The sequence below is a fragment of the Folsomia candida genome, unplaced genomic scaffold (genome assembly GCF_002217175.1).
Source record: "Folsomia candida strain VU population unplaced genomic scaffold, ASM221717v1 Fcan01_Sc001, whole genome shotgun sequence".
Lineage (NCBI taxonomy): Eukaryota > Metazoa > Arthropoda > Collembola > Entomobryomorpha > Isotomidae > Folsomia > Folsomia candida.
The window spans coordinates 11074594-11088320 of record NW_019091193.1 but is presented as its reverse complement, the minus strand read 5'-3'; the positions used below and the strand labels follow the sequence as shown (position 1 = coordinate 11088320).

General features: G+C 36.8%; 3 protein-coding genes across 4 annotated transcripts; 2 read left to right on the top strand and 1 right to left on the bottom strand.

Moving 5' to 3' along the window:
* Nucleotides 1-162: 162 nt before the first annotated feature.
* Nucleotides 163-2626, top strand: LOC110863261 (cytochrome b5). Its single transcript, XM_022112519.2, has 5 exons — nt 163-345; nt 1394-1524; nt 1591-1663; nt 1736-1865; nt 1963-2626. The coding sequence occupies exons 2-5, from the start codon at nt 1405-1407 to the stop codon at nt 2045-2047; spliced, it is 408 nt and encodes a 135-aa protein (XP_021968211.1). The 5' UTR covers nt 163-345; nt 1394-1404; the 3' UTR covers nt 2048-2626.
* Nucleotides 2627-2745: 119 nt separating this feature from the next.
* Nucleotides 2746-5279, top strand: LOC110842245. Its single transcript, XM_022087961.2, has 6 exons — nt 2746-3097; nt 3169-3536; nt 3650-3762; nt 3836-4222; nt 4400-4657; nt 4737-5279. Exons 1-6 carry the CDS (start codon nt 2877-2879, stop codon nt 5091-5093), a joined length of 1704 nt encoding a protein of 567 aa, XP_021943653.2. The 5' UTR covers nt 2746-2876; the 3' UTR covers nt 5094-5279.
* Nucleotides 5277-13331, bottom strand: LOC110863208 (b(0,+)-type amino acid transporter 1). 2 transcript variants are annotated; one of them, XM_022112464.2, is made up of 22 exons: nt 13177-13331; nt 12665-13061; nt 8586-8731; nt 8484-8505; nt 8340-8363; nt 8211-8268; nt 8075-8118; nt 7944-8000; nt 7677-7859; nt 7379-7589; nt 7279-7293; nt 7152-7196; nt 6987-7080; nt 6867-6896; nt 6697-6799; nt 6594-6612; nt 6413-6509; nt 6280-6348; nt 6189-6207; nt 6044-6105; nt 5786-5954; nt 5277-5706 (listed from the first exon to the last, which is right to left on the bottom strand). In XM_022112464.2, the coding sequence occupies exons 2-22, from the start codon at nt 12699-12701 to the stop codon at nt 5621-5623; spliced, it is 1590 nt and encodes a 529-aa protein (XP_021968156.1). In that variant the 5' UTR covers nt 12702-13061; nt 13177-13331; the 3' UTR covers nt 5277-5620. The 2 variants fall into 2 exon arrangements, with proteins under 2 accessions (XP_021968156.1, XP_021968155.1); XM_022112463.2 differs by lacking the exons at nt 12665-13061; nt 13177-13331 and adding an exon at nt 8990-9419.
* Nucleotides 13332-13727: the final 396 nt, after the last annotated feature.

The window sequence follows — 13727 nt, the reverse complement described above, 5'->3', positions numbered from 1 at the left end:
TTGCATGCACCATTCTATTAAAATCATGAGAGTTGCTCCAGCCAATGCAACAGTGGACCAGTAATGATGATAACAATGCTTCTTCTCACGGCCTGCCTCCCTTGATGAAATGTAGTCTGATAGCATATGCATGCAATCCTTTATATTAATTTTGTCCAGTCCAAACAGCTTGTGACTCGTCTTCTTGGGCAAAGATCACTTTTGTCCATTCCCAGCACGGAGTGGTACTCACACTCACTCGCTCGACCCGTCCTGAACAACACACGGTGCAGTAGAACAGTTGCAAGTTTAGTCGCAGAAATTCCACGTAATTCAACGGAGCATTACTTTCTACGGAGAAAACAGGTTCGTTTGACGCAATTTGGTTATCCGAAATTAAATTAGAGGGTTTCGAAGTAAAGGAGGTTTATTTCTTGTTTGGATAATTTGAGGGGATTAAGTTCAAGATAAGTTGGCTAATTCCATTTTACTTTACTCGTTGAGCATGAATCATTTTATTACGAGTAGAAATATTACCTTTTGAAGTTTTTCACAGATCAATTCACCAAGAAACTTATTACTTATCAACGTACGGACATATTTTGCCTCGTTTAAAGATTTGGTTTTAAACTTTAAAATTTAAAGCAGGTTTTTAATTTAATTAATTGTGGATTTAATTGCATGGGCATTATTGAATCATCCTCACCTCACGTCGCGCATGTGTCCAGTCATATGCATCGTCGGCCTTGTAAGATGCAAAGTCATCGTCGTTTCATCATTTAGTTTAACGAAGTAATATTGTCAAATGCAGTGGTTATACAAATATGTGCATAAAAGATATATTTAGTATATTTGTTAGCCGAACTGTTGTTTCTCGGAGATGACAATGCAATATGCGTTATCAAAACTGGGTCTGTCACGCGGTCCTATCTTTGTACATACTCACGCATGGAGAGGTGTCCCGTGATGTAATTCAACTATGAACTATCGAAGATTAAATTATACTTCTTGCAGTCTTGATTTACTTTTATTTTAAAAAAGTCGGGTTTTCATTGGGTACATTTATGTATGCATGTAGTTGTAGTATTAATGCTATTCAAAATGGTAATTTATTGGCTTGCACAAAAGTAATATATGCAACTTTATTGTTATTAGTACTGCACAGTGATTGAAATCCATTATTGATTTATTTATTCTAAACAATTGGATTGATTTTATGTAGGAAATACAATTACCCGAAATTACTTTAGGCGTGCCATTAATTAAGTATTGGCCACATTCATACCATCTTGTTCGTTCGATAGAAATCTACCATCTGCCAAGCAAATTTAAAGTTATTTAATATTTTCTGACTGTATAGCTCTGTGGGAATGTACGTATTAGTATTAACTATTTTATAATATTTGCATCATAGACACGTCAAATATGGGTGACACTGCGGCCAAAAAATACTCTCTTAAAGAGGTTGAAGCTCACAAGGACAAAAAATCCTGTTGGATAGTGATCGCTGATAATGTTTATGACGTGACTAAATTTTTAGAAGAGGTAAGTCGGTCAATTAAATCTATTTTTACTAGTTTATGACTATGTGGATCTATGTATGTGTTACAGCATCCTGGAGGTGAGGAGGTATTGTTGGAGCAAGCGGGTAAAGATGCCACAGAGAATTTTGAAGATGTTGGACGTAAGTTAAATGGAAATGCATTTTCTTTCACTAATACAAAATGTGTTAAATATATGCATGTTACATGTATAGATTCAACGGATGCACGAACGATGATGAAGGATTATTTGGTTGGCGAAATTATTGACGAAGAAAAGACAAACACACCAGAAAAGCTTAAAAAGAAGTGGTCAGGAGATTCCAACGATCCTGATAACTCGAGGTATGTACTGACAAGAAGCTCAATTAATTTGCATCCAAGTGCAAGCTGGACTTGTCTATTTTTTTCTTTTACTGAATGCAAGCTTCTTATTTTTCAGCTCGTGGAAGACATGGTTGATTCCAATGGCGTTGGCTCTCGCGGCTTCGCTGATTTTCCGATTTTTCTTCATTAGTAAAAATTAAGGAAAGATAAATCATGTAATTACCTCCTCCAGTGTCATTTGTGTAATAGAATTCTAAGAGACCTAATTTTAACGGACTTATAAATTTAGTTCTTGTTAACTTGATTAAATGTTTTAATGAATAATTTGAATAATCCTTTTCCGTATTTTTGGTACTGTTGCGGAGCATAAGTTTTCTGTTACTTGCACTGTTAAAAAATGGGTTATCTTACACTTGATCATAAATTGCAAGTACGTTTAAGTCCACATGAGTTTTACTATTTTGTCGTTCATCAACATATAGGTTATCTGATTGTAATGCAACATGTTGGGGCGAAATTACTGGACAGTAGTATTCATTATTTCCATTTATCAATCCATGTCTCTGCTATGACTATAGAAAATGCACAATACAATATGATGGGACCATTCCTAGTTTAAAAGAAATCTGTGTAGAAAAGTAATCCGGTGTGGTGCATGCTAAAACTGAAATTTCTGTATTAAAAAAAACTTAGCAGGAAGATTATAATAACTTTAATCAGAGTATATCTATGTCAATCTGCAAACCTTCAAGTATGTGAATAAACCGTATTAGCAATAAGCACAACTCTGATGTATTTCTTTTTTGCATGGCATTTAGATATATATGTGTGAAGTAAAAATTCTGCAAATTAAAGCTGCACAGGTGTGCACTTATGTATGTCCATATTATTATGTTGCTATAATCAACCGATATTTCTTATGCTCAGTTTTTGTGGGCAACGACACGCCACTAGAACGTCGCCTGGCTATTGTCAAAACCTTCGAACTATAGGACATCAAATCGACATTGGGGCACAGCAATCAACATCATGAATGACGGATCAGGTATTTTGGCGATGATCAAAGAGGACATGCATCAATTATCAGATCAAACAGACAAAGGGAAATCTAACGATGGACACAATTTTGTGCACATTTTCCCACCTGAACTAAGCAACAAGTTATTTTCCTATTTGTCCGACCGGGACCTTTTTACTTGTTCTAGATGTTGTATAAGTTGGCGGCAAGTGATTAACGATAATTCTCAATGGTACATTTGGCAAATTAAGCTATCTACTATACATATAATATTCCACTTTATGAACTTGTAAATATATGCAGGAAGGCACGGTGCATAAGTCGTGGCTGGGCAACGATCAACAGTGGAGGAAATGTGCATCAGAGGTGGAACTGTATCAAATCCCATGTGTCCATACATGATAATTATAAATTTCGGACATCGCCTCAATTTGTTCTTCCGGAAGTTGCAAGTTTGAGAATCTCACCAATGTGCGACTGGGCGTTATACTTTCGTCAATGCTTGCACATCAAACGAAGCTGGGACAAGGGGATTTATGCCATCCATCGCCTTGAAAATCTAAAATGCCCTGATTATGAGTATACCACTCTAAATAATGACTTTGACTGCAATGGGAAACTCCTTGTGTGTGGCACATCCTCAGGAAAAGTTCTTGTGTGGTCTGTAGAAGGTTTGTCAGTGATTCTTTTAAAGACTATTCAAATGGAGTGGTTTAAAACTAACTGCTCATCACAATTGTAGTTAGAAACGATTACATGAAATAATAATACTTAATACCTATAGGAGTGCCTACATTTCTAGAAAGCATAGCCGTCGCGAGACGAAGAGTAGAAGTAGAATGTGTCCTTCTCAGATCCAACTTTTTGATTGTACTCTATCAAAATGGCCTGATTAAAGTAAAGAAATAAAATAAAACAACATACGTACTATTATTTCGAGCTACTTAAACTATACATTGCGAATTTTCAGGTATTTGATACTGGAAAATTGTCTAAAACTATCAATGAGGATGATCAACCTAAATTAGAATCAGTATATGCAATTAGAGCAACGGGGTCAGAATCTCCAGATGGGTTCGAATTTGTGTTAAATGCTCAGACCATCACCGAAGATGATGACTACCTCACGAGCTTTGAAGACGATGATAACGACCTTGAACTGTGGATTCGCGAATTATTTCGAATAGACCTTTGGATGGGAAATGACGTTGAAGGATCAAATATGATGATCCATGCAAATGAGAATATAGTGGTTCTCACTGGGATTCTCTGTAAGAGTTTGTTTCTCTGGAAAATTGGGAAGGGTGACTTTGTTCGTCATATTCTGCTACCTGCAGGATCACAAGTAGTTTACCAGGTATGTGAATTTATGTGTTTATGCAAATATGAACTTCTTTTCTTTATGGTGTTCTTATTTATGTGTGTATACATTATCTAAGTGTGCACGCCTTGTGAGTCGAATTGAATCTGCAAACTTTTGGGTGTTTTGAAAAACTTATTCTTTTACTTGATCTCAGTGTATGAATTATTTAAGAGCCACCTCTCAGCAAGATACCTTTATCTATCCACAAAGAGACGCAATGTCTATGGAAATGGAAATCCATCCTGGTTTGTCACTGTGTATGATCTCTCGTCTCTCGAAAACTCGGACGAAAACTCCCCTGAAATCAATCCCTTGATCATTATACCATCTACAAACATGGTGGAAGAAATCCGGTCAGATAGCAAAGATGCGCGAATTGTTTTCTCAACCCAGGATGGAGGACTTTGTTGTGTGCGGTTCGAAAATAATGTATGTATTTATTTAGATACTTATTTACGAATGCGTCTTGTGGGAACTTCTGTATGCATGTACGTAAAATGATATTTAGGGGTTCGAATCGCTTTTCGACAAGCAAGCTCCAAGTTTTGTGGATAATTTGACCGTTTCTGATGATCTCATCGTATACCATCAGTATGATGGCTATCTTATGGGCAACAATTGGGCTGGAGAGGAGCTTTTTGAAATTTCGGCTCATATTGGTCTCGTCAAAGGACTACAGATTTTCGAAAATTATCTCATCAGTGGAGGAGATGCCATGCAATTGTGTGTTTGGGATGCAAAAACTGGAGAAAGGTGTCACACCGTGTATCACCAGCCTTGCAGAATTCAGCATTTATATGCCGACGCCACAAAAATTATTACCGTTGGACGAGAAGACCCTCCAGTTTTGGTGGCATATTGGTGAAAGAGGTGCAAAGTTATATTCAAAATTATTTATTGTTTAATATAATAACTTACTATAATATAGAGATTTATACGCGTATGTATCCAAAACTTGAGCATAGTCATTGGCAATATCTCATCTAATATGTTGAAAATATGACATATATGTATGTATCACCTATTATAGTTTAGTATATATATCTTGTAATATATTTAATTATTGATGTGCAACTGAAATGCATCGCTGAAAAATGAAAGTCTCAAACTTAATTTTAATTTATATGTTGAGTTGTTTCTACTGACGAGGAAATCCCGATGTTAGATGTTACGTATATGTATTGTATATACTACATAACAATTTTGTATATTTTTTCTCTAATAAAGTACAGTTAATTCAATTCTACTTTTCCAACTGTAAGTTACTAACTCATCAATCTGTATAGCATAATATAAATATAAACCATGGCTAAACTTAAGTAAATAACCGATCAGTCTTTCAGAAGGTTACCAAAAAACTAAACCGGTAGTGCTCAAGAATGTGAAGTCATTTCACAGGAACGCCAATTGTTCTTCTGAGACTGGCGAATCGGTCGGAGCGACCATCAACAATTTTTGTAGGAAAATTGTCACTGGAACTATTAAAAATCAAGAAATTTCTCCTTTAGAGAATCCACATGGACATGCAAACTCGTATTTAATTATATAATATTTTACCCATGAATTTTATGGAGAGTTTAAAGTATACGAAAGGAAAGTAGAAAATCAGACCGGCCACGATGAACAAGATTGCGTACAAGTATTCCACTTGGGGCTTGTCGATAATCGGACCAAGCACCAAGTAAACTGACGCCAACAACACAATCCAAGGAAAGATTATGGGTACCTGGGAAAATATTGAATAATTAACAAAGCAAGAAATCATATACTATCATCAGCCAGTGAAACATTACAGTGATTCATTTGTATGCATACTTTATACGGACGGGGAGCATTAGGACGAGTGAATCTTTGCACAATAACAGCTAGCATCGCACCTAAGATAGGAATTATAAAGTTGAAATTAGTCGAATCAAATCAAATACCCCTTCTCTGGTCTAAAAGGAATAAATTTGATCACCTCCATAAAAGATCCACGCCTGAAAAAATGAACATACATATAATTAACAATAAATAACTCATAAACTAATTAAAAGCTCATGCTTGCTCACCGTAAAACTAAAAAAATCAATCAGGGTTTCAATATCTCCAGCAATAATCATGAATGTCGCAATTATAGCCTGGAAAATGAGAGACACAAAATCAGTAACAATAATAACTATAAGTATAATTGTGCAGGCTTACGTGGAAAAACAAAGCCGGGACCGGAGTAAACCTTCGAATGTGGATGTACGACAAAATGTCGGAAAATTGTCCTTCTCGGCTAGTGGCGAAACAAAGCCTGGAAAAATGTATGTCCAGTAAATAATGGAACGTAATATGCATAATAGATATTGAGTAATATGAGTGTGAAGTAAATTATTACCGTCCAGCCACAAAGAGTGCTACAAATCAAAATATTTATATTACATATTACTGAATACTGTTACATTTTATTGGAATTTATTTTGTTATTATCAGTAACTCACTTCCATTAGCTGCGCCGAACGTACTAACAGCCACGCACAATGGGACGACCCATTTGAGGTACTTTGCCCCTTCCCAGTCTCCCATAATACGACTTGCGAATGTCTTACAAGTGTCATTTGGAAAAACAATTAGTACATAACCATTAAGAGTTTCAAAACTTTATCCATACCACAGCAACTGCAGGTGAGTCGATAATGTCCTGAGGAGGAAATGTAAATTCAGTATTATTATCGACCATCTCAGGATCAGAAACTTGCATCCTACAAAAAAGCTACTAAAAATCATGTACCTGTGGAGTCATCACAAAAAAGTATGAGACGTTAATGAAGATGTAGCAAATTGTAACCAACGGGATGGCAATCATGATACTGCGGGGTAGATTCCTAAAATCAACCCAAAGGAATTAGTTTATATCGTGATGCATTGTAAAATCACGACCTCAAACAATAGTCACCTTGACTGATCCAGAAGCTCTTGATTACAATAATTAAGATTGTTCCTTTAAGTTATAAAATATGGTCGTCAAATGCTAAATAGAAACAAGTGTCAAATATATCCCAAGCAAGCTGTCGCCAACTTACCATCCATCATAACTCCTGCAATAATCATAATAACAACATGTTACTCGCTTCTACCAAGATATTTTTAACTAAGGAGCAATTATAGATTAATATGTCGTACCAAGAGGCGCTGTAAAACGCCATGGCCAAAATTCCTGGGCTCATAATGGTGTCAGAGAAACCAAAGTCCTTGGTAGCAGACTCCCCAGTGGAAAACTTGTATGCACCACCAATGCAAATTATGCCAATTGCTACTAATTTCGCACATGTGAACACATTTTGAACGCCTGTAGCAGCTGCTACGCTATAGCAATTAATGAACAGGAGAAGACCTATGAAAATTTAGATGATTTAGATGGTGTAACAATGAACACGAATCAAGTGTGAATACCAATGTGTATGCCAATCTTGGAACTCACAAATTAAGGAAACACATACAAGTTTGACCGTGAGAACGGGAGCTTGACAATCGATGAAAGCTTCCACGAAATACTGGGCGAAAGTCAGACAAATAATGGCCAACTGCGATGGCTTCAGCACCAGAGATGATACCCATGAGAAAAGGAAAGCCGAAACAGGTCCAAACGCATCCAAATAGTAGGCTATTAAAAACAAAATCATGTATGATATTCAGATACATATGAGAAAGTATTTGACATTTTAACGGGATTTTAAGATGAGCTAACCATATTCGGCCCCTGCGCTGTTATTCATTGTTCCCAATTCCGCATATGATAAGGCTCCTAGTGCGATAGAAAAATAGTGTAAAAAAATCAGTCTCTTTGGGATAAATGTGCATATGTTGAACATAGTCTACCTAGCAAGGAGATTATGCCCCCACCAAGCCAAACCAAGAGGAACCTGGCATCGTAAATATTTATTAGTGTGTTGCCGAATTAAGTATCATAAAGCTAAGTTATATTAAAAACAATGTAGAAGCTCATGCAACTTACGTTCCAACAGAACCGGTACGTACAAGTACCTCAACAGGGGACACAAATATGCCCGAGCCTGGGACAATTTGAAATAATCATAAAAATCCCTATAAAAATGCTCAAACAAAATATATAGTAAGCGCTCACCTATCATTGTTCCAACGATTAGAGCTGAAAACAAAATAAAGGATTATAGTTAACTTATTTCCTTGATGATTTTTCTGATAATACAATCATTTGATATTAAAACAGATAAACATTACACGTCGGAATTTAAATATTTTTTCTTACCCACCCCACTGAGGAGCCCCACCTAAATTTGAGTCATTTTGTCATGAAAAATTTAATTCGCCGTCTACGTTTGAAAATATTTAAAATTTTGAAAACGTATACCCTTCTCTTGAGGAGAACAGCGTCAGGACATATTGAGACGTCCCCCTCATCATAGTATGTCCCATTCCCGTTCGGTTTTCCATTTGCTTTGTCATGCGACGTTTCCATCGGCGAGATGTTCCGTTTCCGGGAAACATTGTTGTTCCCTGTATTGAGGCAAGTTGAGACATTACATTTTGGAATAGTACTAAATAAATAATAAGACCATGCGGTTTGTCTACAAAATCTAAATATCCAGTAGAACTATTTCATTCACATTCATCTTTGCTAAATTATGATGCAACCAGACTTCTCAACTTAAAATACTCAAGGATTCGCAATCAAACGAAACTAATGACGACGCTCTATTGAAAATGTGGATCTTTTGCAAGCTGAAAGTGTTCCATGTAGTTGTTCATACATACCAGTTGGGGTGCACTCATTCTCCCTTTGTGTAGCGTCATCGGGGAAAATAAAAACGGTTTCGAGTAGATTTCTACACTTCATCAAAATGGTTGAAGAACTTTTTTTTTTTAATTTCACAAATTGCAATAATTTGTGCTTAACACAGTCAATTATGACAACATTGCGGAAGCTCAGTACACAAAAGATTGCAGTCCTTTTAACTTAATCACTTTCACGCCGTAATATGTAAACGCACGAATAAATACAATTTTTCGAAAATTAACTAAAACAAAGAAAGTAAGCCATAGTTGGGGCTAAAAATCGTAATAATATGAAATATGCATCAAATAAAAAATAAATAAGATGCAACAAATTATGATTCCAAAGTAGTTTTCAAGCGACGTTCAGCGTCTCATTTCCTGAAAGAGTTCTGAATCTCAACTGATCAGACACCCAACCAAAAGTATAATTTTGGTCTTGGTGGCGTACATAATATACTCAATTCGGAGGTTAGTTCGAAACGTATGGTTGTGCCAGAACGAGTTTCCTCCGCTTGATGTGTAAGTGGTCTCATCAAAATGGTTGAGTCGTATATTGGTTGGTATACATCCCAGGTCATACTGCGATCACATGAAATTTTAGTGTTGAATCACGGTCAGAGTCAACAACATAATGAAACACGCTGACGCCTAACGTGTTCACCTTTGGTCTACATCCATGATGCAGTTTGAATGAAACTGTGTGATAACTGGGAGACAAACTTGAGTTATAACGTTCCCGTATAAACTGTCAGACGTTGCCAAAACCGAAAACGCCTATTTGTAGAGCTTGTGCAGAACACAACTCACGATAATTTTAGCAAGTGAACCTGAACTAAACTTCATTTGAATATGTGAATCGGGGTTTACTTTTAGCCAAAATAAAGTGCCAATCATAAATTATCAATCAGTTGGTCATTAATGCATTTATTGTTTGTTTAAGGAATTGGATTCTGGCTGCCCTATATGCGTAAGCAGTAATATTCTATTTAGAAAAGCAGAAAAATCCGACCCGATGTCACCGATTAAATATAGGACGAACGCCAAGTAATGATTTTCCCGTACCTCGTATTTATTTCGTGCCGTAATAGTCGCTGTGAAGATTCTTTTGTTTCCAAAATATAGGGCAGGAGAACGAACGAATTTATTACGGTCACTAATTATCAGTGTAATGGTTGGAATTTTTAACACTAAATAACTGAATCCATGCATGCATACATGTGGTACAACGGAACCGACACTACAATTCCAATATGGGAAACCTTAAAAGACTTAAATAGTTGCTCATCAAGTTTAAATTAATCCGTATCAGAACTCTTGTAGTTTTTGCGTCTTTTGGGGTGTCAACCAAAGTTTACTTTGCGTCACCGTGTTCATAAAATTATATGTAGAACATTTTGCTGTGTAATGTAATCAATGTAATCTTAATAGATATATACATACACCACTATCAACCGTACATTACATTTTCGAGTGCATACATACGTCGTAGGTAGGTTAATCGCTTCTTTTGTGAACCCGGATTTTGTTAAATTTAGCTACAGCGCCAATGAAGATATCAACAAATTCAGGGAAACAAAATAACGTAGGTAGTTTAGGTTATCCTGACTCGAAATTTGTCAATGAACAACTTGTTGTTTCCCGAAATTATTGCAATATGAAGTCTAATCTTTAATCTTTATCCTTAGTTTAGATGATTCTATAAAATTGAGACATTTTGCCGAGTGAGATTACTAAAATCGACTGCACATCGCAATTGATTAAAAAATCTAAAGACTAAACGGTTTTGTTCCCAAATACCAATGCAATGATGGAATTAATGCTGTGTAGTTATACACACATACTCAAATTCCTTCTAACCTTTATGTTATTCAATTGTCAGCTAAAAATTCAACTTGGCACAAGAAGTTTTAAACAATGGGTCGTTTAATTCTGGTTGTTTTAATAAATGTTAACTAAAATAGAAATGCGGTGGTGTCAATTATAGTTTATATAACCTTTGATCCCACTCGCTGCAGAGTTAACAACCTGCAAATGCATGATTATTCCCTTTGTAGTTTTTACCTTACATGTACATAGCTGAAGTTAAGCGTCATTTACATTAAACATGGAAGCCATGGAATGAATGAATGAGCTAATAACTAGACGCGACCAGACAGTGTGCTCAATTTCACTAATTGTGCATTGCATAGGCCGAAATTTTATTAAGTCTGTACCAATGTTAGTGATGTATTACTAATACCAGGGATGAGAATGCCGGGTCTGCATGAAGGCTTCGAGTTTTTGCCATTCGTCGAACAACTGTAGTATCAAATTACAAATAATGAAATAAAATATGCATTTGAGAGTCTCCGGAGTCAGCAAAAAATTCACATTTAATGCGAGTCTTTATGCGACGTGGAATCGATTGAATGTTTGAATATCAACAGGTTCGTCTCCGAAAAGATAAATGAGGTCACAACAAGGACGCGATTGAGCCAATATTTATGTATTTATGGTCTGTTCATTGAAAGAAGACTCAATTTTATATGCGATTAATACGGAGAATTGGGTTTTCTTTCAATAAATCCACGTATTTGCGTGTTCATGCGGATTTAATTCGAATTCAACTTGTAGAACAATTTTGTTATATAATATTTTTAAGGGTCCAAACAGCCCTCTTCCATAAGTCAACTAGTTAAGCTTTTCTAATTAAGCCTACTTTTCAAATTGTACGATGAAGTGGAATTTTGCAATTTTGCTCCAGTTTCTCTGAATTTTTGCATAAGCCTCTCTCTACAAAGAGAGTGGAGCAGGATTTTGGGGAAAGTAGGGTAACTTGTAGTTTGTGATGGTGAAAATCAATAGTTGAATGGGCAGCATAGGGACGAGCCACGAGGCTATCGGAGAAAGAGGAGGAGGAAGCAGAGTGGAGAAATTCTCGCAACGTTGGCGTAAACCTGGGCTGGCAGGCAGAGCGTGGTTGCTACTCTTACGTCATGATAACTCAGTCACAAGACCTGTTCGCAGCCTTCACTCACGGCCCATCGTCTGCAGTTTTCGTGCCCTTCGTCTTCTTGCACCAGAGAAATATGATCCGTGATGGGGAACATTGCAATATCACATGTCACATTATCTGCTCGGATACTAATGAAATGACTCCATCGGTGAAGAATTGCTAACCAAAGGCATAAAGTGCTGCGGGCGGAGTACTGTATAACTTGGCTGATGATGTATTCACCATATTGCTGAGCAAGTTGTTGCGTCAACTAGAATTTTTGACACGACTTAATTGTCTTAATTGCTCCAGATTCAGCCAAGTTGGTCCGGGTATGAGACACTACGACAATATCACTCAACCGATGAAATGCAAATATATTGATCATGCAGAGTAGATGCATATAGTTCAGAGCAGTGTGACTGAAGGATGTACCCGGTATACACACAATTCAAGTATATATGTACTAATACTCGATAGATTCCGTTAAATGGGAATCTGGCCAAGTTGCACTGCACTATGTACATGCTTTTTGTTTCACGTTTTCACAAATCGGCGACTACGGCTAGTGTATGTATGTACGTATACTCATGCAAATAAGCACTTTTGAAATACCCTTAACTAATAACTAATGTATTGCTTGCTTAATTTTGAGAGAAAGTAAAACAAAGAGGGCATACCTTGTTTGAGGCCGGAGCACTCGTCATGTTGAACCATTGCTTTCCTTGTAGAGATGCGCGTCGCTTGTTGGTATTTGATTGTGAATAGACTGTCATGACCTGAATAAACTATACAGAACACATTGGTTCTTGCACTTGAGACAGGTCAAAAAATGTTTCGTGTTTTGCGTACTACAAACAAGTGTGGTAGTAGTTTTGATAAATTGAGCACTGTTTTGGAAGCTCAGATCGGGTAAAGGTACGTGATGATTTCAGGAAATTGTTTTACTAGCTGTACAGAAATATTTTGTGGTATTGATTGAGTGAATTTGGTAATAAATGTGTCAAATTGATAACGTGTATGTTCGAAAAGAAGTTTGCCGGTTTCAATGAATGAGTTAGTTTTCGCTCGTGTGACCTGTTGAGAAATGACAATAATTTCAGTTTAAAAATTGGCGACGATTGCAGCTTTGAGCTCGGATCGAAGGGAATGATTCATGGAGAATGAAGGACATGAATATGAATTGCAAGACCTTATTTGAAACTGAGGACGTGGTGATGAAACCGAGACCATATATTGCCTTCTGGAGACGTTGTCAATGATGAAACTCCACCGTGTCAGAGCAGAGAGAAGAATGTGCACGTGAATAAGGGTTACACCAACTCTTATATCAGCATTTGCACAGGAAATACCGTTCTAAAGAAGCATGGTCTGGCAACACGGATATGTACATAACATGGTGACCATGTAACAAATGCTGGCATAGAATGGTAGCTTGCCTCACTTGGGATAAAGGGAACATTTCACTTCTTCTTTACCCGGAGTGGGTTGGTTGGTGGATATGGCGTGCAAATTTTGGCAATTGGTTGCTGAAAACCGGGAGACGCAAGCGCTTTCTGTTCCGCATATTTCATGAATATAAGATCCCCCACATAATATGTATCCCAGTTCATATGCAACCAAAGCTACCAAAGGATGCATGTAATCAAAATCCCACGCGTTTCTAATCATGGTGAAAGATGATCCTATTCATTCCGGCTGGAGACTTTATGTTTCACAATGAAAGCTTCCCACTCTGCTGCA

Bases quoted from the DNA above. Each gene is read 5' to 3' on its own strand.
- LOC110863208 (XM_022112463.2), bottom strand. From the start codon at position 9,071: ATGAAGTGTAGAAATCTACTCGAAACCGTTTTTATTTTCCCCGATGAC. The intron at 8,269-8,339 runs GTGAGCGCTTAC...AAATTGTCCCAG, and splicing joins AATCGTTGGAACAATGATAG to GCTCGGGCATATTTGTGTCC. The intron at 5,707-5,785 runs GTAAAATATTAT...GATTTTTAATAG, and splicing joins ACTCTCCATAAAATTCATGG to TTCCAGTGACAATTTTCCTA.
- LOC110863261 (XM_022112519.2), top strand. From the start codon at position 1,405: ATGGGTGACACTGCGGCCAAAAAATACTCTCTTAAAGAGGTTGAAGCT. The intron at 1,664-1,735 runs GTAAGTTAAATG...TTACATGTATAG, and splicing joins GAATTTTGAAGATGTTGGAC to ATTCAACGGATGCACGAACG. The intron at 1,866-1,962 runs GTATGTACTGAC...CTTATTTTTCAG, and splicing joins AACGATCCTGATAACTCGAG to CTCGTGGAAGACATGGTTGA.
- LOC110842245 (XM_022087961.2), top strand. From the start codon at position 2,877: ATGAATGACGGATCAGGTATTTTGGCGATGATCAAAGAGGACATGCAT. The intron at 3,098-3,168 runs GTACATTTGGCA...AAATATATGCAG, and splicing joins ATTAACGATAATTCTCAATG to GAAGGCACGGTGCATAAGTC. The intron at 4,658-4,736 runs GTATGTATTTAT...AATGATATTTAG, and splicing joins GTGTGCGGTTCGAAAATAAT to GGGTTCGAATCGCTTTTCGA.